Consider the following 25,807-nt stretch of genomic DNA (forward strand, 5'->3'; position numbering starts at 1 on the left):
TCTTACACATAAAGTTTAAGCTGGTAAAGGTGGCAATGGTAGTTCACCTCAGTTAATTTACTCTCCTAAAATTAGGCATTTAATCTAAGTGCATTTTTTAACCTAACCCTACAGTCAATGAGGAGAGAGAGGGATTTTGAGAGGTTCATTCATTCCAAACATTCCCAAGACTGCCTTGTTAGACGCCTGTTAAAAGGGTACAGTTCAGTGAGATGAGTTCCACCCAAAATTTGCACAGTCACATAGCTTGCACTGACAATGTGCTGAGGATGGCAATGTCCTTATAAGGTGGACATAGTCCCATAGAACAGAGTGGGCAAAGCCAGGTGCTGGTATCATGGTTCATCAACAGTCCCACATATAGTGAGATGGTGAAACAGACCCAGGGTCCATAAAGGATACAAGGCCAGAGTCAAGGCTAGGGAGAAGCATTTACTGAAGAAGTAAAAGTGTCTTTTGGTAGGGAGGAAGATGGTGGAGCTGTCCAGAAAACTAAACAGGGAACATGACACCTCTAGCACTAACCCAGCACCAACTTTTGTGTTAGTAAAAATATCCAGTGGGGATGTATTTAGTTATACTAACGTCTTTCCACACTAAAAGTAGAGTTACTGAGAGCATTTTGTATGCAGAGTGACTAATTGGAATAAGCTGTGCAATTTTCAGCTTAAACCAGCTCCTTTGTGTTCAACATCTGCCCAACATCTAATGACACAGTTTATGTTTTCATTGAGGATTCAGCATCCGGGTGAAAAAAGGAAAGCTTTATGAGTCTTCACTCTAAGTCAATTACAATTTAAATGTAGGTCGAATGCCAGGGAACAGAATGGGACCTGCAGCAATTCAGATCTCAAATGTTCATGTACTCTAGAGACAGAAGAATCATTTACACACTTACTCCATCTTCCAGAGCTAGGGGCATTCGGAAAGGCAGGCTTGTTCTCTGCTGCATATCTAATCGTGTTTTGGCTAACTAGTCTTTAAAGTTGCTGGGGAACGCCTCTTCTACCTTTGCCCTTGAAAGGCTATTTCACAGCTGAATACATCCCATTCTTGATCTGCCCTTGTTAGTCCTAGCTATGACCTCCATGGAGAAGTACACAACTTCTTTAAATACTTTGAAAGTCTGATAGTTATTTGCAGGGTGCTTTTTGCACCTAGATGAAATCCAGCAAACCCCTAGCCTGGAATACATCAGGACCAAGTTCTGTGAAGTTGCACTGATAGAAACCACCTCTCAAACACTACATCTTACACTGCTTTATCATTTAACCAAGATTCACAGATCTCCCTCTTTTAAATGTTAGCATATTTGCCTTTGAAGTTCACTACAATTCTACTTGTATTGACCAGTGTCACTGAAGAACAGACAGAGGGAAGCCATTGAAGAAAGAAGGGCCAGGATGCAATCACTCGCATGACAAAGTTCCTGGAGAGGCCTGGCAAGCCGCACAGCTATAGCTTACTTAGTTTCGTTACTTCTCCACACTAGCATGGATACATGCATGCACACACGTATGGACGTCATCCACTACCAAAAGTATCACTTCTAGTCCAAAGGTCTTTCTTTTTTCTCCCTCTGCTGCTCATTAAAACTCATCTCTCCCACCTACAATGGTGAAGAGTCAGCAGGCTGCCCAGGTAGCATTAGCTAATGGGAAGTGACAGCCCGCCACCGTTTTCCGAAGGCTTATGTTTTTCATACCTGCCTGTCTTCCAGCTTGACTAATTCTATGGAAGACTTTTATCACGGGGAGATTGACTTCAGGCAGGAGACATTTTGTGTCACTGTGAACAAGTGAAATGAAGACATGATGGGGATGGCGAGAACTCACAGGCAGCAAAAGGGAAGGAGAAGAAAAATGATGTATGACAAGAATACTTGCTTTACCACGGCAGGCAACCCAGTGATTAGTCCTCTAATGAACAAATTCACTGAAGAACATCAACTAGGGCACACTTTGAGACCCTGAAAGAAGCACTTTTAATTCGTGATAAACTAAAATACCAGTGAAGTTATGAGAAGCATTTCCCCACTGATTTACAACCCTCTGGACCCAGTTAAAGTGCTCCTTCCTCCCTCTGCTTACTAGTGCCTCATGAAGTTCATAGGTTGCCTCACAATGAGTTCTGGGGACACAGTCTGGAATATCTCTGTAGTTGTGTTTTGGCACAGTACTTTTTATTACAGAGATGTGGAAGTAAAAATCAGGTAAAATGTTCACAGCATGGATACCTGTTCATACATACAGAAAGTAAACAGTGCTGTTACTGTATTTCCCTGCTGCCACGCTGTGCCTCACAGGAGCTTTAGTCTGGGGGACTCACTATTCTCTTTATTTCCCAAGCTCAACATCTCTCTTGCTGAACTACATTTCTCAAGATCCACTCAGCCTGCTCTCCAGCTGAATGGCAGATCCACCCAAGAATCACAGTGTCTTCCCATTCAAGGCTTCTGAGGCTACCAAGAAAAGAAACTGCTATTCATCAAAAAAACCCTACAATCTTTCTCTCCCTGCATGGTGTCAAGTGTGCCCCAGTTATGCCTTTCAAACAAATCAGGTCACTCTGCTGTTAGTTCTATAGTACTGGGTTGGAAAGCTCCTGAGAAGGCATGACTGCAAATCTCCTAAGAGTTTTCCATCAGTGGTCTGAGCTTCCACTTCTGGAACAGGACAATGGCTGAGTGTATCAGACCCAGACAGAACATAAGCTACAAAAAAACACGAGGATTAGCACCCATGACCATTTCCTTTTTCATGTCAGGCACTATGGGTTCATTTTGCCCCTGAGTCCCCTTTACATCCTAAAGAAGTCTTCATGCACGTAAAACTTATGCATAGCCAAGCCACTGCCCCTTATGGGTAGCTCCAGATCAGAAAGTTCATTGAGAATGGATACAAGGCTTTTATTTCCCCTGACTTCTCTGTGGACAGATGGACACTATTGCCACTTTCCTTCCACTTGAATGTGCCTGCACTGTGTTTAAGCCTTACATTCTGAGATCCTTCTCTACATCAATTATTCTGCTTTGGCCTATCTGCTGGATACACTGCATTCCCAAGGAGATGCAATGCTTCTCAGACAGGCTCTGGCAGATAAGACATTTGTATAATGTATAAGACATTTACCCTTACAGAGCCTTTCCCTCAAGTTTGGTGGCAATGTCAGCAGTCTCACTTTGCCCTCATTAGAGGCTGCTGTGCAGTAGAAACCATCTGAGTTTGCAGCCTTTCATCAAGAAACAATGTATATCGTGCATCAAAAGGTGGGATTTCCTTCCTTAAAGAGGGCTATCACTCAGAATGGGCTGTAATGATCTTTGAAGAGGCCCAGTGCCCTGTAGCAGCGATGAATAAGGAATAACCAAGTGGTTGGGTAGAGCTGCAAAGCTGCAATTCAAATTCAGGTGATGCTGAGGCCTATCTCAGGGACAGTGGTCTGAGCTCATATTGAGATGGGGAAATTAGGGCTAGAGTAGGAGAGAAATTGTCTTCTTTTTTATATTAACCAACATGGTTTGCTCCTCCCTGCAATCATCCAACACGCCCTAATTGCTTCAGTATGGCCCTGCAAAACAGAAACTGAGAGTGACTCGGTATAAGGGACATACAAAGACACAGATCTAAGATATACACAGAAGCAGTCGTCCAATAACCATGACCAGCTGTCGCAGGCAGCAAAAACCTCCTGGCAGTTGGCAATGGCAAATCTTCAAATACCCGCTGGTCACTGCTACCCCATTAATTGTGGGCACTCTGCCCAGTCCACATTCCTGAACAGCTTTTTGCTTTCTCTTCCCCCTCTCCCTTACCCACAGACTTCTAACACAGTTAATAAAAAATTTATCAGGGCAATGAAATAAACAGCAATTTGATTTGATCTGGGAGCCAAAGAGTTTCTGCTGTTCAGGTGCAGACTCTGGAGTTTCTGCAAGGGCTGGCAGAAACATGCCCACAAAACCCACAGGATTAGAAAAATGAAGATGTAGAAGGTTTTGGTTTTTTTTTTGCCTTGGTTTTGCAGGGGTTTTATTTCTGTTTTAGTTTCTGTTAGGTGCTTTTTTAAGGGAGTGGAAAGGGCTGGCAGAGAGACCAGCCAGCATTGCACTCTTGAGCACCAGGAAATAGGGTGATACTGTGAAATCCATAGGGAGCAATGCACTTTGCCACACCAGAGACAGAAATAAGCATGGCAGCTCTCAGCACAGATACACAACAGTCACTGCAGCTCCTGGGATCTAGAGATGCAAGTGATTAAGAGTTTCTTTTTCAAATCTTATATAGTTTTCCCTTTGGGAAGAAGAAAGGAGAGATGAGGAAGCACTTGGGTCTAATCCTAGTGATGTCTCAAAGGAGTTCAAGGACTGGAGAGACAGGGGCAGCATGAAATCCAGGAGAAAAATGGAGAAGCCTGGAACAGGTTGGGATAGAACAGCATTTCTCATCCAGTGAAAAATTAAGCCTGTGCTTCGGGGCTTTGCTGGGTTGGTGGCTCTGGGAAAAGGGTCTTTTAAGGGTAGTCCCTTACCCTTTGGTTCAGTGGTAAAATGGCAAAAGTATCCAGAGAAGGAGATGGCAACTTTCCCTTGGGAGGGCTTGCACAAATTCACGTCAGGCTTAAAGCTGGAGGGCAATGCAGCTGCCCATTGTGACAAGTAAGTATGTCAGGGATTATAACCAAAAGCGTTATCCAGGGTAGAACAGATTACAGACTAGAAGAAAAGGTATTGTTAGACTATTTGAAGTCACGCAGCCCAGATTATGGCAAAAGGAAAAGTCAAGGTCGGTCAATGCTGCTGAGGAGACAGTACTGGATTGTGGGTAATGCTGGAGTCTTTAGAACTAGTCTCTTCGAGTTTCATCTTTCCTGCATAGACATGCCAGGTAGATTCATATATAACCAAATTTTAGACGTTGAAAAGTTTGCCGAGTAAATCTGTGTAAATCTCCCTGTAATCCAAACAGAGAAACAGGGACTTCGGAGGATGATCCATCACATTATCTCAAGGCAGACAGCAGAAAGACTAAGATGCCAACTTCTCCCAACAGACTACAAATGAGGGCCAGCTGACTAGCTTAGATTTGTGCTACTAACACTTAGATGTCTAAGATTAAGTGTGATGAATCTCACCTGTAGGATACCACTTCTGTTTGCATGACTAAGTGTCCATACAGGGAAGAGATGTGACACCTTAAGAGAGTTACACTTAAGAGACTAAGTGACAGAGATGTATGTATCTGGACTTGTATTTTAGTCCTGCCTCTGATAGGACACCTGTGCAATTTATCTAGCAGAACCACGGGCACACACTGGATTTGTTAAAATGAGGCAAACCTTTTATGACCTTGGATGGCTTTGTCTATACTGTCAATGTGGTTTGTTCTCTTTTGCTCCAGAGAGCAAACCACAGCTTCTTAGTTTTGCACACTCCATGCACACAAACATGAGGTTACTCCCAGGCTCTTTCTTGGACTGAACTAGTGCATCCCGTCTCAGAGGAGCAGCAGACACAACTGACACTGACAGCCTGCTCCAGACACAGAGACAATGCCAAGTTCATCTTCTTCAACCTGCGAAAGTCCTCCAACACCAACTCCACAGGCTTTTAAACTCCTCAATGTATTCTCATGCCATGTAGCACGCACTCTTGGCATCAGCTTATAAGAACACCAGTTTGCCAAAGTGTGTCCCAGCCTTCACACTATTTCAGGCACTTTTAACCAGAAAACATAAGAAATCATTCAGCCAAAAGAGAAGCATCTCTCTGAGTCACATGGGAACCACAGGGAGCATGGAGAAGACCAGGCTCCCTACCAATGCCCAATGCAGTGTGGACATTATTTGTCTGTTTCAAAAGACAGTACCACAGCATCATAGAATCGACTAGTTTGGAAAAGAACCTTAAAACAAAGTCCAACCATTACCCCAAGACAACATGAAAATGAGCCAGTCTATGCCATCTGAGCTTTCTCTGATACTGTCCACCGAGGAGGTATAGGCATAACCAACCTCAATTGCAAAGACGGTTCACAAGATCTGCACAGCTGTTAAGTATTCTTCTGGAACACAGGCATGCCATGAACTACTTGAAACATTCACACTAGGCTAATGAGGGGCTGTCTTTCTATGAACTTTTGTTCTTAACCTCTTTCCAGCAGGTCACCAAGTGGATTAACCTCTCAGGTAAAATTGTGACTTGGGAGCTCTATGCATTCGTAATCCCAAAATCATTGTTGGATCTGTATAGTCAAGGTCATAATGCTTCTACCTTGCAAAGTCTGTTCTGTGGTTATTTGGTGAGATTTATCCCGCTTCATTTCAAAGCTTTTTTTTTTCGCATTCAGAACAGGAACATACCCACAAGTCACGTTTCCATCAGTCTAACAAGGGGACAATCAGTTTGAAGAGACTCTCCAGACTACAGCTGCTGATGCAGCACCTGCGTGAGGGCCATGCAGAATTCAGGTTTAGGATCTTGCTTCTTGGCTTCTCTTCCTCTGAAAGGCTCTTTGTGTGTTTTACTTTGTCTGTCTGCACTTAACACACTAACGGACATACTCGCTGCATATCAAAGCTGAGAGCTGAACCTCCCAGTTAACAAAACAAGAGTAGATGTCCTACTCACCCACTAACTCAGAATTCAATTTACAGTCCTCTAGTCCTTAAATACACCTTCTTCTGATGTCAATGCATCCAGCAGCCAGGTCGTGACTGCCCTGCCAAGCAGAACTCAACCTCTCTTATGCCCAAGTCAACCATGGCCAGATGCCCCAGGGCCACCACATCAGCTGTACCCTGTGTATAGCCGAGTATCCATAGGCCAGGATGCTGTGAAAACAAACTCACTGGTCTTGCAGCCTGAGTAGCTCATAAGCTGAAGACACCCAAAGGTGAGATGCCATTAAGTTAAATTACTGCAGCTTCAGAGTCCCTTCCTCACACATCCAAAGGGAGCTCCTCCTTACCTTATTAAAGGCAAATGGCTTTTCTCATACTGCTGACAGAGAAGACTCAGAAAGGAATAAAGAAGATAATAGGCTGCCAGAGGCCCAATTTATGCACCCCAAAATTAATGAGTCATTCCAATTAAATTATTTGCCCTAAATTAAAACTTATCACCAAAATCCAATTCTCATTTCATTAAAGAGGGCCTCCTTAGTTATCAGTTTTTTTTTCTTCCACAGATTTCTTTTCTTTTAGAGGTAACCTTCATGGAATGGGAAACAAAAATGCAGTTGCATTTGTTTGAGGAGCCCAAATGTCTTCTTTTTTAAGACCTGCTCCTCATTCCTATATGTGTCCACATAATAAATTAAGATGTTAGGCCAGGCAGAGCCTTGGGCAACATGGTCTAGTGTAAGGCATCCCTACCCATGGCAGGGGGTTGGAGCTTGATGATCTTAAGGTCCTTTCCAACCCCAACCAATGATTTTATGTTCCCAGAAGATTCTCTGGAAGACCAGGGAAGTACAAGAGCATGCCATCAAGTAGAGGATGTAAGAGGAATCTGACACATGAAGAAGGAGGGAACTGTAAAAGTAGTATTGCCCAAGCCTCACCAGCCTTTTGATATCAGAACCGAGAAAGCATGCAACTCATTTCTGGGGAGCTTCAAAGGGCTTTCAGCAAAAGACAGGCAAACAAAAGATGGCACTCCCAATGTGTCCGAAAATCAAACCAACCTTTTCATTGTACTCTCAGACCTTCACACTCCACTATTACTTCTCACACAGGGCTTGGTTCCTCCTACCACAGGTGTGCCTGCTGATACCCTGTGCTGCCGATGAGAGCAGCCATGTACTCTCACTCCCTTAGCCAGCCTTTGTCTCTTTCCAGGAACAACCTTCCTCCTCTTTGCTGTTGAAGATTAACACTTTTAAACCTAATATTTGGTTTTTTTAAAAGGCATTTTCAAAAGCTGCAGTTGGGTTTTGAGCAAGTGCTCCTTGTCTGAATACTCTGTAAATGGAAGCCATATGTCGAAGTATCTGCTTCTTTTTGTCTATTTTGTTGTGTGCGCATTTGGCAAGTTATTTTTTTCCCCTTAACTATCACATTTCAGGCTTTATTAATCCAAGCTGCTATTCTGTTATTTTGGAGGGATTTTTTTTTTCTCTTTCCCAAGCAACCAACTACTGACATTTCAGCATCTCTACAGCAAATGTGATATTAAGTCATTATTTTTTCCGACTGTTTCTTCACTTTCTGGCGAGAAAGGAGCTGCTACTGGGATAGCAATTCCAGTGTTTCTAAAGATAAAAAGAAGAGCTGGAGCTCTGAAAAAGCCATCAAAATCCACACCCTGAAAACCTATTACTTAATGCAATTTATCATTTGTTGTTTTTTGTGGAAAGCAGCTGGAGGTTTAGTCTATAAGGCATAGCATGCATATACACCAGAAAGGCAGACTATGGATCCGTTCAGGAGTGATGAGGGCCAGCAACTGGATAGAGACAAATCGCAGGGACACACGGTTACCGCAGGGGTCAATATGCACCATGCAGACACAGGATGCACAGCACAGAGCCCATGCATACCTGCCTTTCTCCACTCTTCAAATCCTCAACTCACTTGTAAAAAGACAAGTCTCATTTTAGAAATACTATCTCCTCTTTCCATTTCCTGACATGCCAGTTTCTTTCTTTCTGTAATTAATTGCTGTAAAATAGCAAAATGGAAAGCTCTTAAAGTAGGAAATAAATTTGCTTCTTTCTACAAGTCTTGATGTTGTTTTTGAGCTGCTGGCTCAATTTAGATTTATTTTAAAATCTGTTTCTAGCCAATTCCAATTTCAGTTGAAATCTTGGCTCCAATGAAGCAAAATTCCCTTTAATTTCAGTGGAATCAAGATTCTGATCCAGGTTCTCATCCATTAACACACAGCTACGATGAGTGTAGACAGTAACACAGCAGCCAAAAACACAGAACATGAGCTGATGGACCCCAGGAATCTGGAATTTCATCCCATATGGAGTTTTGAGCATGGCAGATTAGCAGCATCGCCTCCACTGGCACCAGTGAAATAAGAAAAAACAGACAAAAGGAACATGCTGTTCCATGGATGCTGGAATTAGCAAGACTTGGTTTACTGCAGCTACGTGTCCCAGGTCCTGGTGCCTCATACCTTTGAAAACCTTGTAAGCTCTTCACCAGTTTTAGTCAAGGCGACACCGGCTAGCTGACATGCATGTGGCTCCAAACCAACCTGCAACCATACAGCCTTTTATACATCCCATTGGAAAGGGATGCACAAAGAGACTGGGCTTCACTAGTGAGAACATGAGGGACAGGAGCTCTTATTGGCAAGGTCATGGCAGGTATGAGGGGTGCTGGAGTGAACTGAGCAAAGCAGTGCCAAGCAGAAGGGCAGCCAAACATCATAACCATACACATAAACCCATGCACACTTTGTTTCCTTAGGAAGCTAAGCTACTCCCAGTATCTCTTAAGGTCTGGGTATAATAAAAGCTCAAGCGAGTGAACTAAACCCGGCTAACCTCAGCCTGGCAGTATTTCTTTCTAATGAAAAGGAGAAAATAAAATGGACAGTAAAGATAGGGAAAAGGTTGATCTGAGACAGAGAAATGTGGAGCATGATTAACCTCAGCTTTCATCCGTACTGCGAAGAAAAAGACAAGCTGATCCTAAAGTTTCATATATATATATATATAGCTGGAGACCAGCTATAAATCTTTTCTCATTATTTTGGGTTAGAAAGCCAAAGCTTCAGATAAGATTTAAAAAAAAAAAAAAACAACACATTTTTTCTCATTTTCAAGGTACTCTGCAGCTAAAGGCCTGCTATGGACGATGAGTAAGATCATTATTCCTGTATACCCTAGTGCTTCTTTTCTGCAAAGTGATCTCAAGAGGTGGTAGCAAAAAAATTGTTCCTCATTTACAAGACACTGGACATATCTGAAAGGGGCCTACAAGGGTGATGGAGAGGGACTTTTCATCAGGGACTGTATCAATAGGACAAGGAGTGATGGGTTCAAACTAAACCAAGGGAAGTTCAGGTTAGACACAAGGAAGAAGTTCTTTACTGTGAGGGTGGTGAGGCACTGGAATGGGTTCCCCAAGGAAGTTGTGAATGCTCCATCCCTGGCAGTGTTCAAGGCCAGGTTGGACAGAGCCTTGGGTGACATGGTTTAGTGCGAGGTGTCCCTGCCCATGGCAGGGGGGTTGGAACTGGGTGATCTTAAGGTCCTTTCCAAACCAAACCTTTCTATGGTTCTAAGGAGAGAGGAAGCAACGAGAACCAATGACTTAATTTGTCCAAGGGGCTATACCCTGTTGTAGGCAAATTGGCTCAAATCTCAAGGCTTGAAACAGGTCAAGGCAATTCTGTTGTGCTACCATGGCCACTGCTTTTTCAACAGTGGGAGCAGGAACGCACTTGGCTTTATAACAAATGGCTGTTTGCACTCTCTCAAGGGTCAGCAGACTGGTGGTGGGACTAGGTTCTTGCTGTGTTTGGAGCTGAGAGCAGTATATTGTCCCCACTCCACTGTCTTACAGTCCAGGCTAAGACCTGGGACAGTCAACTGAGACAATCACAGTGAGAAATAACAAGGCAAACCCTTTTGCAGCACTGGCCTGAATCTGGATCACACAAAATCAGCTGATGCCACTCTAAAGAGACACTCGAGCTAAGCTGATTTATATCACTATGGAGTTGGGTTATCAAATCAGGATCCTTCCTCCTAGCCATAGAAAAGCATTCTGTGTATTTTATGTGCTACTTCTTTCTCCAAAATGAGTAAGCGTTTTTTGAAGTATTCTGTTTTTGTCTCCTGCCTTGCACCTGCAATGCAAGCACCAAAATATTTCCAGAAAAACCTCCTGATTTATGCACTAAGTGCTGAGATCCAACCTATATAACAGAGCCAAACCCTATGCTGCATAGTAATATCCCAGCCATGCCTGAAGATAGGAAAACAGGAGAGGCATGAGGACACTATGGGGAGGCCATAAAAATACTAGATGGGGAGTGTCAGGAAGTTCCTTGGAAACACCAGGTGCAGTTTCCTGCAATTTATGACTTTGGGCAAAACAAACTAGCTCAGAAAACCTAGAAAGACTGTCACCAATACTACTGTGTGCTGGAAATCCTGGAATTATTTTGCTAATCGGAAACCACAGTCCATGGTAACAGCAGAAGGGGGCTAGCAAGATCTACCATGCTTCAGTTCCCTAGGATGATTCCCTGCTCTCTCAGATTGTTTTCTCCATCAAACTGATCTGCTGTCACTTCCTTCTGAGCATGCTGGTCCTGTTTCTCCTGGTCCCCATAGTAATCTTGATTTATTTCCTTCTTCCAATCTTTCCTTCTCCCTCACTGCTCCCAGTAAAATGATCTCTTTTCTTCCCCCAAGCAAATTCATACTCCCATGTTATCTCATTATTCTTCGCAACAGCATGGCAAGTTCAGTGTCATTTTCCCACTGGGGCTATGTCCTGAAAAAGACAAAGAGGTCTGTGCTCGGTCTTACCTACTGCAGACTCCATGGAATTCAAAGCACTACAGAGTTAGCACTCAGAAAGATTCCTTCAAGTTCTGGGCTCTGCGCCGACAATGCAGGGAAGCAAACAGCATCTAACTCCCACATCCTTATTATCTGGCTCAGCAAAGGAAAAACAGCTTCAGCTCTCTTCAAACCTCTCTGCTTGCAGTGCTGGCTGAAGAGGTGGAAGGCCAGGAATGCTAGGGGAAGAAGGACTCACACCACAGCTCTGCTGAGCTCATAATCAGCACATCTCTGGTATCCCAGCAACCTGCTACAAGCACTAACAGCCCCCAACCCTGTATTCTGGTAGGGAATAAACTCCAGTGGAGATTACAGAAAGGGGTCTGGAAAGACTAAAAGGATGCATAGCACCATATGCACTGCTCACCTTGGCCTTCCCATTACAGCCAATGGAGGGACACTGACATTGTGTCTGATGAGCTCTGAATTACTGCTTCAGCCTGAGCTGGGCTGTGTGTTAGAACAGCCTGCTTCTCCTCACTAATGACAAAGGGTGACCCACTCCAGTGGTAACACCTACATTTGGTTGGATGAACCCCACTCTGGCTGATTGGCTCGGGTCCCAGGCTGGTGCCCAGCAGAAGTTACCCCCACCTGATATGTGACTTCATGCTCCTATAAAACACGCTCTGTTCCCTGCTGCAGTTCTGCTCAGAAAGCCTTTTCGCAGTCATAATCTTTCCCCATCTCTGTCTTCAGCAATAAGGCCAAAGAGCTGAGCGGATGGTGGTAAATCCCTTCCTTCCCCAGCCCTAGACCCAGCCCTTATAAGGGGCTCACTGACAGAGCAGTGCTTACACAGGGGAAGCCAGGCTGGCTTCAGCTGCCTTCCTGGGTAAAAAAATTCTCTCTGCAGTGCTTTACCAGTCACAAGCTCAAAGTCCTTTAATTTCAGGGGATGGGTCTGAGAGGGGGCACAGCTAATCTACCACATAGAGTTACTAATAAATCTTCTATGGTTAAATCCCAGCAACAACAAATACATCTTTATACCACTTCGAAACAATGCATGGTCAGTCTGAACCTTTGCAAGCAAGGAGCTCTACAAAGACAATTCATACCGGAGAAAGGCTACACCCTGTGGTTCTTTTCATACACGAATACCTATCAGTTTGAAAGAAAACTGTAGGATTTGGCCTTTAGCTGCTATACATTTGACTTGGAGTTTGTGATTAGGGCTGGGCAGTAAGCAAGAATTCCTCTTTGTGAAAATTTGCTGCTGACGGTTCCAAATTTGATTTCATTTTGCCAAAATCACAAAGCCCTCTTGATTTTTGTTTCTTGTCATGAAATAAACATTAAAGCAAGGGAGAGCCCACATCTTTGAACAGCCAATAACTGGTAATCACAAGAAATGTTAGCGAGCCTGCAGGATTCCCAGGGTCTGAGCACAAATGCAAACCTGAGCTCTTCATACCTCAGCTGAATGCTCTACCATTTAGATAGGCAGTGGCAATGCTGTAGCTTTTTCTCTTCCCGATTTTGACTAGAAAAAGCACCTCAGACCTATAAAACCTTCCCTATTAAATTTTAATCAAAGCCAAAACCAGTGAAATGCTTTAGTTTCACTGAAAAGTTCCCAACCATTTCCATTCACAATGCTGCCTTGCTGTAAAGGCTCTGGCCTGCAAATACAGCAACCATCTGCTTGCTCCTAGTTGAAAGAGTTATTCCTTTAGCCTGACTTGGACAGGCCTAAGACTTTATTGCAGAAACCTTTTAAACCCAATGCCTGCTAAAATCACTGTGCTTTCTGTGGCTGTGACCCTGATGAGATAAATAAGGGGGTTGGAACTAAATGATCTTAAGGTCCTTTTCAACCCCAAGCATTCTGTGATTCTATGACTATAGGGATTTCTCCACTGATATTTAATACCTGAGAAGGGCTTGAAGATATAGCTCTAAAAGAATAACCCAAGGTAATGCTGGGAAAGGGGCAGCCACCACATCCTCATTATAACTGATTCTCCCGGAACAAGTCACTCAACATACTGGAATGAGCAATTAAACATCTCATTTATAAGGATAATAATACAGTAAAAGAAAAAATTAGCAATGTACTTTTGGTAAGCACATATGATGTCATCCCAGCTTCATTCCCTTTTTTTTTTTGTAGGATATCTGACATAAAAGATAATGCAGGAGCAGTATGTATGAAGATGTGATATATTTTGACTTCAGAAGATCCAACAGTCTCTTGAATAAGCTAACAGAATATGGAGGATGTTAAACCACCATCAAGATACTTCAAACAGCTCTAATCAACAGACTGCTATCCACCAGGGACGGAGGTTTTAGTGGGTTGCTACCACAGTCCACTTTTGTGACTTGATCTCTTCAATACTTTAACACCTTCATAATGGAATGGAAAGAAGGCACCTGACTTTTATCGATAACACCAAGCTGGGGGCATGTGCAAGTTCTTTGGAGACCAGGATCTCCAATGGTCTCCATGGAGAAACCAACCAGATGGCATCCAACTACAGTGAACACGAAGTGCTATGCTAAGGAAGAGGGGGGGAAACAACTAATGCCTAAATACAGGAGCGGGGAATGAGCTACAGACTGTGCTGCAAACCAGTAAGAGAGGCTTAGAAAACAGCAGAGAGAATGAATAAGCAAAAGCAATGAGGCACTCATAAAAAAAGGTTAACTCTCATCTCATTCTGGGGTTAGGTAAGTGAAGTATGATACACAAAACACACCTGGTACTTTTATCTGCACAACTTAATCCTAAACTGGAACTCTTGCTTTGGTTTGGACAGCACACGTAAGGAAACATGTAGACAAACCAGACATTAATGAAATACACATGACATAAGGGTTGGAAAATATGACTTGCGAGAAGCAGTGAGACTGTTAAGATGGACTAGAGAGGTCTGCAACACAGGGATTAATGGGCTTCTAGCAGATAAAAGGTAGTTCGGAGTAAAAGGAGAAATTACCACCACGTGTCTTTGAAGGACCAGAAATAATTGGCAGCAAAATCAATTTGGATCATAAAAGCTTTCCAAGTCAAAGTGAGTATAATAATGGCCATGTACTGGTTGTGCAGGCACAGGGTGTCTTCAAAGAATACATGTTAGGGGCAGCTACTGTATAGCTGATCTTGTCTGACTGCATGAAGAATGGCCAGATTACCTCTTATGGGTCCTTCCAGCTCTTTGCTACTCTGATCAGATGCCAACAGAAATATCCAGGGTAGTAAAGAGAAAGATTCACTAATAGCCATTACAACCCAACTAAAGCAGCACAAAATGCTTTTTGAGTGAGGTGGTGACTGGAAGCTGCCTCTCCATGCATTCACCCCAGTGCAGAGAGCGTAATACAAGCATCTGGTAGCAACTGAGCTGGGCAGAGACAGATGCTTCCAATCCGATCTACCCTGCAAGCAGTGGGTCGGAAAGACAGAAGAGGTGGCCATGGGATGCCTACTTCTACCAGAGGAGTTGGCTTTAAGTTTAAAAAGGAGGAAAGACTTAAGAGGAAGACTTTTTTTGCCGTTGTTTCACTACCCCTCTTCTAGACCTCTGCAATATGTTTCAACTGAGAGTAGACATACATACTTAAGAGAGGAAAGGAGCAGACTGAGTAAGCTGTCTATGCAGAGATGGGTGCTGGCTGACAAGATAGAATTGGCTCTTCCCTTGAAAATATAGAAGGACATGGGCACACACATTAGAGAGGTGATGGCCCTCTTTCTGAAACATGCTGCTGCAGCTCTGACCAGCAGTGCTCATTGAGCAGAGCTCACCCCAGGGAAAGCTGATTTTCTGAAGGGAGGAAAAGACCTGCTCCTAGAATGCAACTTCATTAGCCTGCAGTGATTGCAGGATACACCAAAGCCCATCTATTTCAGCTGGCACTGTGAACACGGAAGTGGTCTTCTCTGATTAAAAGGGCTCTGGCATCACTTTAGTACCTTCCTACCTGTTTGCTAGTCTCTGCTATAGCTATTCCATTGTTTCTAGGGGTAATAGGGGCTGGGTTTTCACACTGGCTATACAGATAAAAGGAGTTCAACTGGGGGAGATTAAGGCCTTGCCTTTGGCACACAGTGCAGTGGAGAGCAGAAATACCTGTGACAGTACTGAGAAGAACAGGAAGCCCCCTGTTGCTGCCAGGGCATGAGCAGCTACCATTGCGAGATCTTTCACTAACAAATCCAGGCATCACTAATGTGTGCAAGGCTAGCAAGGAGTCTCTGACCTTGCTTTGGTCTCCCTGGGCTTCTCTGTTCATAAAGAATCATTGACCATCATTCCAGGAATCCTCCTGCCAGATTACCAGGCACACTGGTTGACCACCCTGTTATTTAATCTTTTCAGGAGGTGCATTTTCTTTTTCTTCCTTTACTTTTACATTTGGGATGCCCAGAGCTTCACATAGCCAATGATTTTAAATGTATGAACACAAAAAGAAGTAAATAAAATACATTGAATAAATACAACTAAAAAGCTTAAACTCGATATCCAAACTCCTTTCATTTTTACTAGCGGCAGGCTATTTTTCAGGCAGACAACCTCCAAATCTGAGAATAATAATAATCAATATGAGAAAATAATAGTCAGAGAGGAAAACAGATTATTTTCTAACAGATACTATTCTGTAACAAATTAGTTTTATTAGTTCAGGTTATTTTAAAGCATGGTTTTGAAATGATGAGTATAACTCTTCCAAATGGAAAAGGATTTTGTAGTTATATTCTGCTTGGGTGTTTTTGCTTTTGTTTGTTTTAGTTTTTTTTTTACCAGATTAAATTTAATTTTGGGAAAATCAAAGCTCTGAGTTTCACCTAATTACAGGGTTACAGGACCTGGGGTTTTAAAAGGAAGCACGATATTGCAGTGGGTTTGTTCTTAAATCTGTGGTGGGCGCTAGAAAAAAGATTATCCACAGGTACCTTGTTTACAGGTACCTAGAGTTTAGGTGTGCCAAAACCTGTATTTTCTCATCCTCAGAAAGGTGGCGGTCTTTCAGAGCTGGATACCCACATGTTTAGGTGAAAGCTAAGCCACAGAACTCAATTTTCCTGCTTAGGCCCATGTCTAATAGGCACAAATGGAATTAATAATACATGTGCATGGCTGTAAAATTCATTTGTACCTATGTTTTTCTTGGCAGGTAAATGGAAATGGAGTGCTGTCAGATTTTACTAGCAATAAAACACCTACAGCCAGTTAGCTATGCAGCAAGGCAGGGTACACCTCCAGGGCTGGTGAGAGCATTGCATGCTCCAGCACTCAGCCAAGCCAGGAGAGCTGCTATGCACACTGCTGGGGGAGGATTTTGTGCAAGAAAACTAAGCAGGAGCTTTCTGTCTCACTAAACTCACATGTTAAGCATCACCTCTGACCATATATCCAGACTTCACCTTGCAGAGAAACACTCTGTATGCTACTTAGCCCCCAGCTTGCCAAGTGATACCAGCAAGAGTCCCTTCATGCATGCATTTATATCCAGAGAGATTCAAACTCTGTTGGGGGACGTAAAAATCTGCAGCCTTTGGGGTTACCAGACAAAGCAGAAGAAACAACAAACTCCTGCCTGAATGATAATGTAGAAGCTGAATATATCTGTAATATGTATTGAACACATTCATACACAACTGTCTATCTAAGCTGCTCTATAAATATTTTAGATAAATAGGCAGATAGACAGAATAGTGTGGAGATTAAAAGCAAAACAAACCAAAACTGAGTAAATTCACTCATTTGGTATTCTGGTCTGGACAGGATGGAACAAACAAACTTCATAATGCCCTTACCAGTATTGGTGATCTCCTTAGTGTGTTTACTCTTATACCATGAAAGGATACTGACTTTAGGGTTTCTCTAACATAGGTACAGATCCCTCCACCCACTGTGTCTTGCTCTTTGCTTCTCTTCTCAGGCGTGTTGCTTACCTTGCACGATCAAGTAAACCTGGGAAGTCTTGGGGTGATGCTGTGTCTGCACTGAACACGTATAGGAGCCCTCATCGTAGACATCCACTTTCTGGATCCGCAGGCTGTATTCCAGGGGGTTTCTCTTCTCCAGCTCTACTCGAGGGTCCAGAGACCACTTGTCCTCTCCAGCAAAAATGATGCCGGAACGATTTAACCAGGCCACCTTGGAGCTTCTATCTTCTACATAACACCTGCAGAGGATGAGAAAGATGAGGGGGAGATTAACAAACCTCTCCATCATCTCCATTCTGTCTTTTCCATTCACTGCTTTGCTCAGAAACTCCACAGTACACTCTTGCCTTGCCAGAGAACCACATCTCCTCACTATTGCTGCCTCACGGTCACGTATTTCACAGTGGTTTTTGGAAGGGTTTCAGAAACATTTGGTCCATGGGATCTGTAGCCTACACCTGCACCAAAAAGGACTATAAGAGGACTATAGGACTATAAGGCTATAAGAGATCCTGGTCACTACATCCCTTCTAACCCTGACAATGGGAAAGGTCAGAAGGAGTTCTTCCCATGTTTCTCCTTCACCTTCAAGTACACAAGAGTGTTATTTCCCAGACCCCTGCCAGTCTGGTGGGCAAAGGTTCAGGGCTGTGTCAGCTAAGGGCACAGCCACTCCATCCCTCAGTTTCAGCAGCACAAGCAGAAGGCGCTCTAGTGTATGTCCCCTCTCCATCCCCTTAGCATGAAACAGCTTTGTTGAAAAGGAGATTCACTCCTCCAACACCACCCTCCTAACACACACACAGTCTTGCCAACGCACATCTGCCCGCTTGTGCAGGCAAGTGCAGATTTCAGGGTGCAAACGAGAGGCTTCAGGGGTGTCATTGCCATCCCTCTGACACATGCAGCATGTCCTGGCAACATCCCAGTTGAGACAGGAGAGGAGGAATGACAGCAAGGGGCAGCAGGCAGAGGAGAAGCAGCAGGACCAGCAACTGCCATAGCCTTGATTGCCAACCACTACAAGGCAGAAGGTAGACTAATCCAGTTGGAGCTGCATGACAAGCATTTTGTTCCTTATCAGAAGGTGCTGTGAAGACAAATGCATTTTGGGACAAGGCACCTGCTCTGTACCACTTTCCACTTCCAGAAGGTGGTTTGCACAGAAGAGATGAGGAGATGCTGATGAGAGATCTAAGGCTGAAGAAGACATGGGGGCATCATCCCTCTTTCAGCCTGTCAGCCACACCTATCAGGGCCAGGCTCAGACAGCCTGGGAGGGTTTGCCCTGCAGCAGCACACACCATATTTGCTTTGCGGATAAAGAGGGAAGCTTAGCCTCCAGAGCTGTTGCTCCTTCACCTCTCAGAGCTCTCCCCACAGCCTACCAGCATCCAAATAACCCAGCACCTTTCCCCATAGCTAATCAAGCATGCGGTGTGCTTGCAAGAGCAAAGAGAGAGGATAAAGATAGTTGCTTCAAGATAAGACAAGTATTTGACAGTAGGCTTTCATACAGCTTCTTAGCACAGGTCAGACATTTTCCAAGTTCCTCTATTTGAATGCATTTCATTCATGCTGTGCTGCAGCTGCCATCCCTTGCGACATGACCCTAGCATTACAGCCAGCAGCTCTCACCCCTTCCCTTTAGCATGCCCATGGATGATCTCCTAGCTCTTCTGGGGTTACCTGGGGGCAGGAGGAAGGCCAGGCTGTGTGCACATCAATGGGAAGCATGCCATACTGCTGAGCAAGCTGGAAGCAGCTCTGATACAACAAACATTTGCTTTACAGAGCAGTCCAAAAGGCCCCAGTCAGCACTGGCACCATCCAACCAAGGAAGGTCAGAGCCCACCTTCCTGGCCAGGCAGGCACTTGCCCTAAGATAAGCTCTCAGCTGTGATCTATGTTGTTTTAAAAAGCTGTGCTTTGGCAGGGCACTACTTCTACATGTAGAAACCAGAACCGCTGTGACACAGTTGGACAGAGCATTGGGTGACATGGTTTAGTGTGAGGTGTCCCTGCTCTTGGCAGGGGGTTGGAACTGAATGATCTTAAGGTCCTTTCCAACCCAAACCATTCTATGATTCTATGGCAGTGCTCTGGTTCAGTTGGGCACCCCAGGCTGTAATCACCAGTGATAGCAGGTAGAAGCAAGGACCCAGGGAGAACACTGAACCCCAGACCTGGGAGCAGGGGCCCTGTAGGAGCACCCAGAGTGTCTCCAGAGCTAGCTGCCTTAGGGTCACCAGTCTTCTTGCACACACATTTTAGAGTAGAGTCAGAATTGGGGGTTAAATCTTTTCCGAAGGTGTTCAGAGCCCCTTCCTGGATTGTGAGAGCTCCACGGGGGTGGCCATGAGCAGCTAAGCAGATTAACAACTAAAGTTTCTGAGTCACCTCTAAAAATCCCCCAGCACACCAATGCATTGCACCAGCCCTGACAGGATGCTTTCCAGACCTACACTGCAGTGCTACGTGATACAGGGCAACACACTGTGGCTCTGCCTTGCACCTAGTCAGTAAAAGCCTCTGCTTGGAGGGAGCAAAGATGACCCTGCAATGTCAGGAACAGCTCAGTGGTGCAGCTGGAGCAAAGCCTCATCCTCTGTCTCCTGATGGGACACTCACCCAGGGACCTTCCCTCCTCTTTGCTGAAAACATGTCATGACCTGTCCTATACCTGCTGAGGTCAGCCTAATGAAGATGGTCAAGAGCTACAGTCAGACAACCTTGCAAGGAAAATGGGAAGGGTAAGTAAAATGGATTTGAGCTGCTCTGTCCAGCAGACCTGTTCCTCTCAAGCTGTCAGGGAAAATCAACATACAAGCGTGGAAATTCCAAGTCCTGGCATGCTCCGAACATGAATCCATGTGGATGATCATAGAATCATAGAATCCACTAGACTGGAAAAGACCTTTGAGATCAAGTCCAACCTTTACACCAGGATGGCCAAGTTCACCACTAAACCATGTCCCTAAGGGCCTCATGTACTTGGTTTGTGAACACTTCCATCACTGCCCCAGACAGCCTGTTCCAATGCCTGACCACCCTTTCGAGAAGAAATTGTCCCTAATATCCAACATAAACCTCCCCTGGCACAGCTTGAAGTTGTTACCTCTTGCCCTATCACTTGTTACTGGGGAGAAGAGACTGATCCCACCTCCTGGCTCCATCCCCCTTTCAGGTAGTTGTAGAGAGTGATAATATCCCCCCTTGAGCCTTCTCCTCTCCAGATGATGTATCTCAGTATGTCTACCTGCACACACGCACCCTCTTAGTCTGCCAAAGATGCCACCCAGCTGTATGGATCACACTTTAATAAGGATTTATGGTGATGATTTTCACAGTGTAATAAGTGCTAATTCAATACTAATAGAATATTAAATGGCACGTTAACTGACATTCTAACTGCAATGCAATAGGAGCATGGCATCAGCAAGATATCAAATGACTCTTATGTTCACTAATAATCAATAATCAAGTTCACAGAGACACTTTTCATTAGGCTTATTGAAAGCATTAGTACCAGCATCAGTGAACGCTAATAAACAATTTGCGATCCATCCATTTTGCTTTTCCTTAGGGGTTCAGGTTTAATTTCTTGACATCTCTGATGCAGCTAACAAGAGGACCAGCTAGTGGTGATGGTCATGACTTGCATGATCACTGCAGGGACTTGGTAATTATTGATCTTAGCACCAATTCAAACCACAGAAGGAACTTGCCATCCTGTCCCTTTAGCCCTCCTTGGTACCCGGGTTTTTTTAGTGATGGCACCATATTTAGCTGTTACGGATGGGTTTCCAGTTCTCCCACAATGGCTAACAACCACATGACAACCACCCAGGACAGGATGGTTGGAAACTGGATGTGGAGAAAGGAACCTGGGCCATCCCCACATGCCTACCCCAGCCTCAGTTTCCCCACTTGCAAATCAGATGATGGGGCTGCAGGAGGGAGAGAAGAGGAGGGGGTGATACTTTTGCTGCAGGAGAACACACTACGACTTTTAGCAGGAACCAACACTTCAAATGGGCATCAGTCAGCAATTGTATTGCACATCACTTGTGTTTGCTGGATTTTTTTCTTTTCCCTTACTCTTTTTGTTGTTTCCCTTTTCATTATTAGTATTAGTAGTATCATTAGTATTAACAGTATTAGTATTATAACTTATTTTAATTATTAAACTGTTCTTATTTCAATCCACAGGTTTTACCTTTTTCCCCGATTCTCCTCCCCATCCTACTGTAGGGGGAATGTGAGTGAGTGGTACTTAGTTGCCAGCTGGGGTTAAACCACAACACTCTCTAACAAGCAGTGCTGGGGCAAAGCAGCACTCGTGCAAGCCTGCCTTCATAGACTCTGAGATAAACTCCATCTGGGTAAGGAAGATGTATTTTTTCCCTCTTCTTGAAAGCATTTGGCTTTATTCCTATTGATAGGTGGGAAAGCAAGAGAAGAAAAGGAGAGGGAGGCTCAGCCATCCACAGCTCACCTGATGAGCACCAAGGCTGGAGGTCTCACCACCCGTTCTGCCTCACTTGGTTCTTGACTCCTAGCTCCAGGGACTCCTGCTTCTCCTCCCATCAAGGCGTCACCACACTGTGCACTGATTTCCTAGCATGTTGCTGTAACACTCCTCGCAGTTGATGTTGTGTCTGTCACTCCAGCAGCTCTCGGCCCTAAGCTTTCCACCCCCCTTCCCTCTAGGGAACAGATGGGCACGCTGCTGAGAGGCGGCATTTGGTTGGAAAGCCCCAGCACAGGCTCCGCGGGCTGGAAGCCCCACTGCCAGGGTGGGAGATGCAAGAGGTGAGGAGGAGGATATAGGAGAGCTCGGGCTCACCAGCGTGCTTCCTCTCCTGCCTCAGAGAAATCAGCACAACAGCTACGGCCCTAGGCTATGGAGATAGAGTGAGGGTATATTATTGCCTTCAAGGGGGTCTTTTCAGGGTAAGTTTAATGGTGTCTGGAAGGGATGGATGATATTTAGAGCCTGAAGTGATGAAGAGGCAGGAAGGAAGCCCTCGTAAAGTTGCTGTTTAAATGATTACTTTAACATGGCAGGGATTTTACAGCATTATCAATGATGCATTGGGTCACCTTGAACCTGGGATAATTGTTTTGGGCTTTTTAAGTGGTGTTGTCATTCCAAATAAGTATTTTTGTTTACAGCAGACCCAATCCCACCATTCTCTGCCAGAGCCCCACTACTGAGAAGAAGTCACCTCCTAGGATAATGAAATACTTAACCAGCAAGCTATCGCTCTTACCTCAGATAGGGGAAAAATCAACAGGTAGTGTGGTTTTGGACTGCATTTTCTACCCTCTTTCTCCAAAGCACGTTGTGGCAACAGCTCTGTCATAATTCCCACACTCTTCTTTAATCATCTCTTCGCCATTAATGCTTTGATTGTGTCTTCTGTAAGACAATCTCTGTGCAGCAGGCCAAAACTTGGTGCTGCACATGCGGTGAAGCACCTGAAACTCACCCCATTGCACTCGCCAAGGGAGACGACCCCTTTTCACCAGAGGATGTCACAGCCCGCCCTGGATCAGATCTCCTGCCTTCCCCTGAGCTCTGTGATGAGCCTGCTCTAATCTTCTCACTTCACACAGTCGTAGGATCCAGCTAACAACTTCCCCTGCTGCCCTCTACCCCCAGCAGCAAAGTGGCAAGAGGGAAAAGAGAGAGGGATCAAACACGGCTTGTTTGGCACAAAGCAACATCAGCTCCCGGCTGCCAGCTCTGAATGTGCAAGACAAATCCTCTGTTGTGTTGCAAAGTATGATCCTAGAAAGCTAATGTGGTGGTTAAGCACAGTAACAGCAGCCTCGTGAGGAAAGCTCAAGAGCAAATCACGCTCACGCTGCTTGGTCTTGTCTTCTTATGCTGTTCAATCCTTCCCTGCATGGCAAGCAAGGACTTGAACACAGCACTGGTCAACCGGGGAGGGGAGGAACAGTAAGACCCCAGCCCTACTGCTGTGCCCCAGCACGGACATGGGCAGAAAGGTCTAGGGACAGACCATGGGCATGCCAGCCCTGACCCACTGAGGCAGGGTGCTCAAGGGACAAGTCCAGCCAGACCCCGCAATGACACTGCAGGGCTGGACCCTGCCAGCACATCAAGAGCAATGCAGCGCTGTTGCTGCAGAAACCAGCTCCCTGTCCCTGGTGTACAGTCCCCACCAGAGCACATAGGAGCACACACTCTGGAGGACTGGTGAAGGAGTTGTTGGCTCCCACTGCTCTGGATCAGGCTCTCCTCAGCAGGAGATGCTACAGAAGACAGTCATAGCTGAAAATACCTTCATCTCTGCAAAGGCGAGGGCCCTCTAAGTGAATGGCAGTGGGATACTGCATCAACCAAGCATCTGAAACCTCCTTTCAGCCAAGCACCAAAAGATTCATTTTACCGAATTTGAATGCACACAGGTGTGAGGTATTGCTCAAACTCCTCTTTCTTCTCCCTCTTGCCACTGCTTCTCTCTTTCCCCAGCCAAGTCCAGCTGCTGCTCCTCTCCTGATGCGCCACAACCCACAGCAGGGTCACTGTTTGAGAGTGAATACTGTGCCAAAGCAAGATGGATTTCCAAAATGTGGCATAAATAACTCCTGAGCCATTACTGCCAGCATGATAACATGGGCCCTCAGAGGGGTTTAGAAACTACTGCTTAAAGCCAGTTATGCACTGGAAAATGGCTCGAGGGGGAAAGTGTCCATGCTCTCTTTCAGCCATATGATGCTGTGACCTTGGTCATTACACCTGTCTGCAGGTGTGTCTGCACTCAGGGGCTATTCCTACTTAAGCCTAGTGTGTTTGGCATAGGTACCTCCCCTTGCTTCATATGGAAGGCTGTTCAAAGTCTTCCTGCTCTGCTGATTAGAAACCTAAGTCTAGAGTTATTCATGGCTGGTTTATATCCATTCCCTCTCATACTAGCACCATCCTTTAGCTTAAATAGCTCTCCTCTCTCCCCAGTGCTTATCTTCCAGCATGTTCACAGAGAGCAATCGTATTCCCTCTCAGCCTTCATCTTGCTGGGCTCTACAAGCCAAACTCTCCTAGTTTCTTCTTGTGTGATAGACTCTCCATTGTCCTAAACATCCCTGTAGCCCTCCTCAGCTCCTGCTCCAGTGTGAATTCCTCTTTTGTGACCAGAATTCATACCCAGCTTCTAGATGAGGATTCCCCAGTGCCTTGTACAGAGATGTTCCTATCTCACTCTCTCTCCCATCACCTCTTTTTAATGAAAGCAAAAGAGAATGGCAACTGGTGAATATGACTGTCAGTGCAGAACTGCTCATCTGTTGTGAGCATCCTCGTCTCTCAGTCCATGTGATACAGATGGAAAATGAAACCCAAGGAAATACACACAAAAAAGCCAACCAAAAAAGACAGCTAGCTGCATGGGCTCTCACTTGCAAACATGCACCCGGCCTTAAAAGGGTTGTATTTCTGTTAAAATGACTATTTAAGAGTATAGGTTTGTAGAGAAAAAAAAACACCAGAAATTGAGCAATTATAGTAATTGTAATGCCAGTACTTTCCTCCAGGGAGATGGAACCATATAACAGGGTGGATGTAACTACATGAGAATAAAACTTCTACTGGCATGATTTATTGCTCTTTCCATCTGCTGGGGATCAGAATACCTTCATCAACAACTTCAGTTCATGTCCATTCCAGCAGAGGTACCTTCTTAAAAATACCAGTGTGGGCTGCTATGAGCAAAGTTAACTCCATTCCAGCCAGATCCCAGCACAGTTTAAAACTTAAAAAAAAACAGGAAAAGCCTCAGACTATATCCCACCAAACCTAGGAAAAACCCTCTGTTTTCTTACAGCATAGCCAGGAAACCCTTAATGGCTCTCTGCCCACTCCGAGGCACGTATCTGGAGTGACTGTCTTCAGCTACAGGACTCCTGCCAGAAGAGACTTGATCCCCACGTGTGTGCAGGGAGGCTGAACTGCTCTTTGGCTGATGCTTGCACAAGTGCCAAGTGCTCTGACAGCTTGCATCAGGGTCTTGCACTGAGATCAGTCAGGAGGTTGAGAATGCTGAGGACACCCTGAGCTCCCTCTTTCCCTTTTGGGTTAGCTGAGGACTCCTCAGTGTCCCTTTTCAGTCCAGCCAGAAACCTGGCCCTGATCTTGATCCAGCATGATGAGGCGATGCTCATCAGCTGTGATCACACAGCCTTAGTGAAATGTCCAACCAGGAACATATGCCTCATTCTGCTGTCTGCAGCTCCCTGTAGCATCAAGGGGCTCGTGTAGCATCAAAAAGGGAAAAAAAGGAATAGAAGAGATGATACACGAAGGCAGTGGGGAACATTGCCAGATGATCTGCCCTTTGGTTGCATT

At 44.8% G+C, this 25,807-nt stretch overlaps 1 protein-coding gene across 3 annotated transcripts in view; it reads right to left on the minus strand.

The window, feature by feature from the left end:
* LSAMP (limbic system associated membrane protein) overlaps positions 1 to 25,807 on the minus strand; it is a 987,084-nt gene that overhangs the window by 139,240 nt on the left and 822,037 nt on the right. For all 3 annotated transcript variants that reach the window (XM_062632662.1, XM_062632655.1, XM_062632670.1), the window contains one exon: positions 17,440 to 17,672. In XM_062632662.1, coding sequence (XP_062488646.1) covers positions 17,440 to 17,672 — 233 coding nt within the window. The remainder of the gene's footprint in view (positions 1 to 17,439; positions 17,673 to 25,807) is intronic.

This window comes from Pezoporus occidentalis, unplaced genomic scaffold, assembly GCF_034315485.1.
Source record: "Pezoporus occidentalis ecotype Australia unplaced genomic scaffold, CSIRO_AGI_Poc_V1 ctg111, whole genome shotgun sequence".
NCBI lineage: Eukaryota > Metazoa > Chordata > Aves > Psittaciformes > Psittacidae > Pezoporus > Pezoporus occidentalis.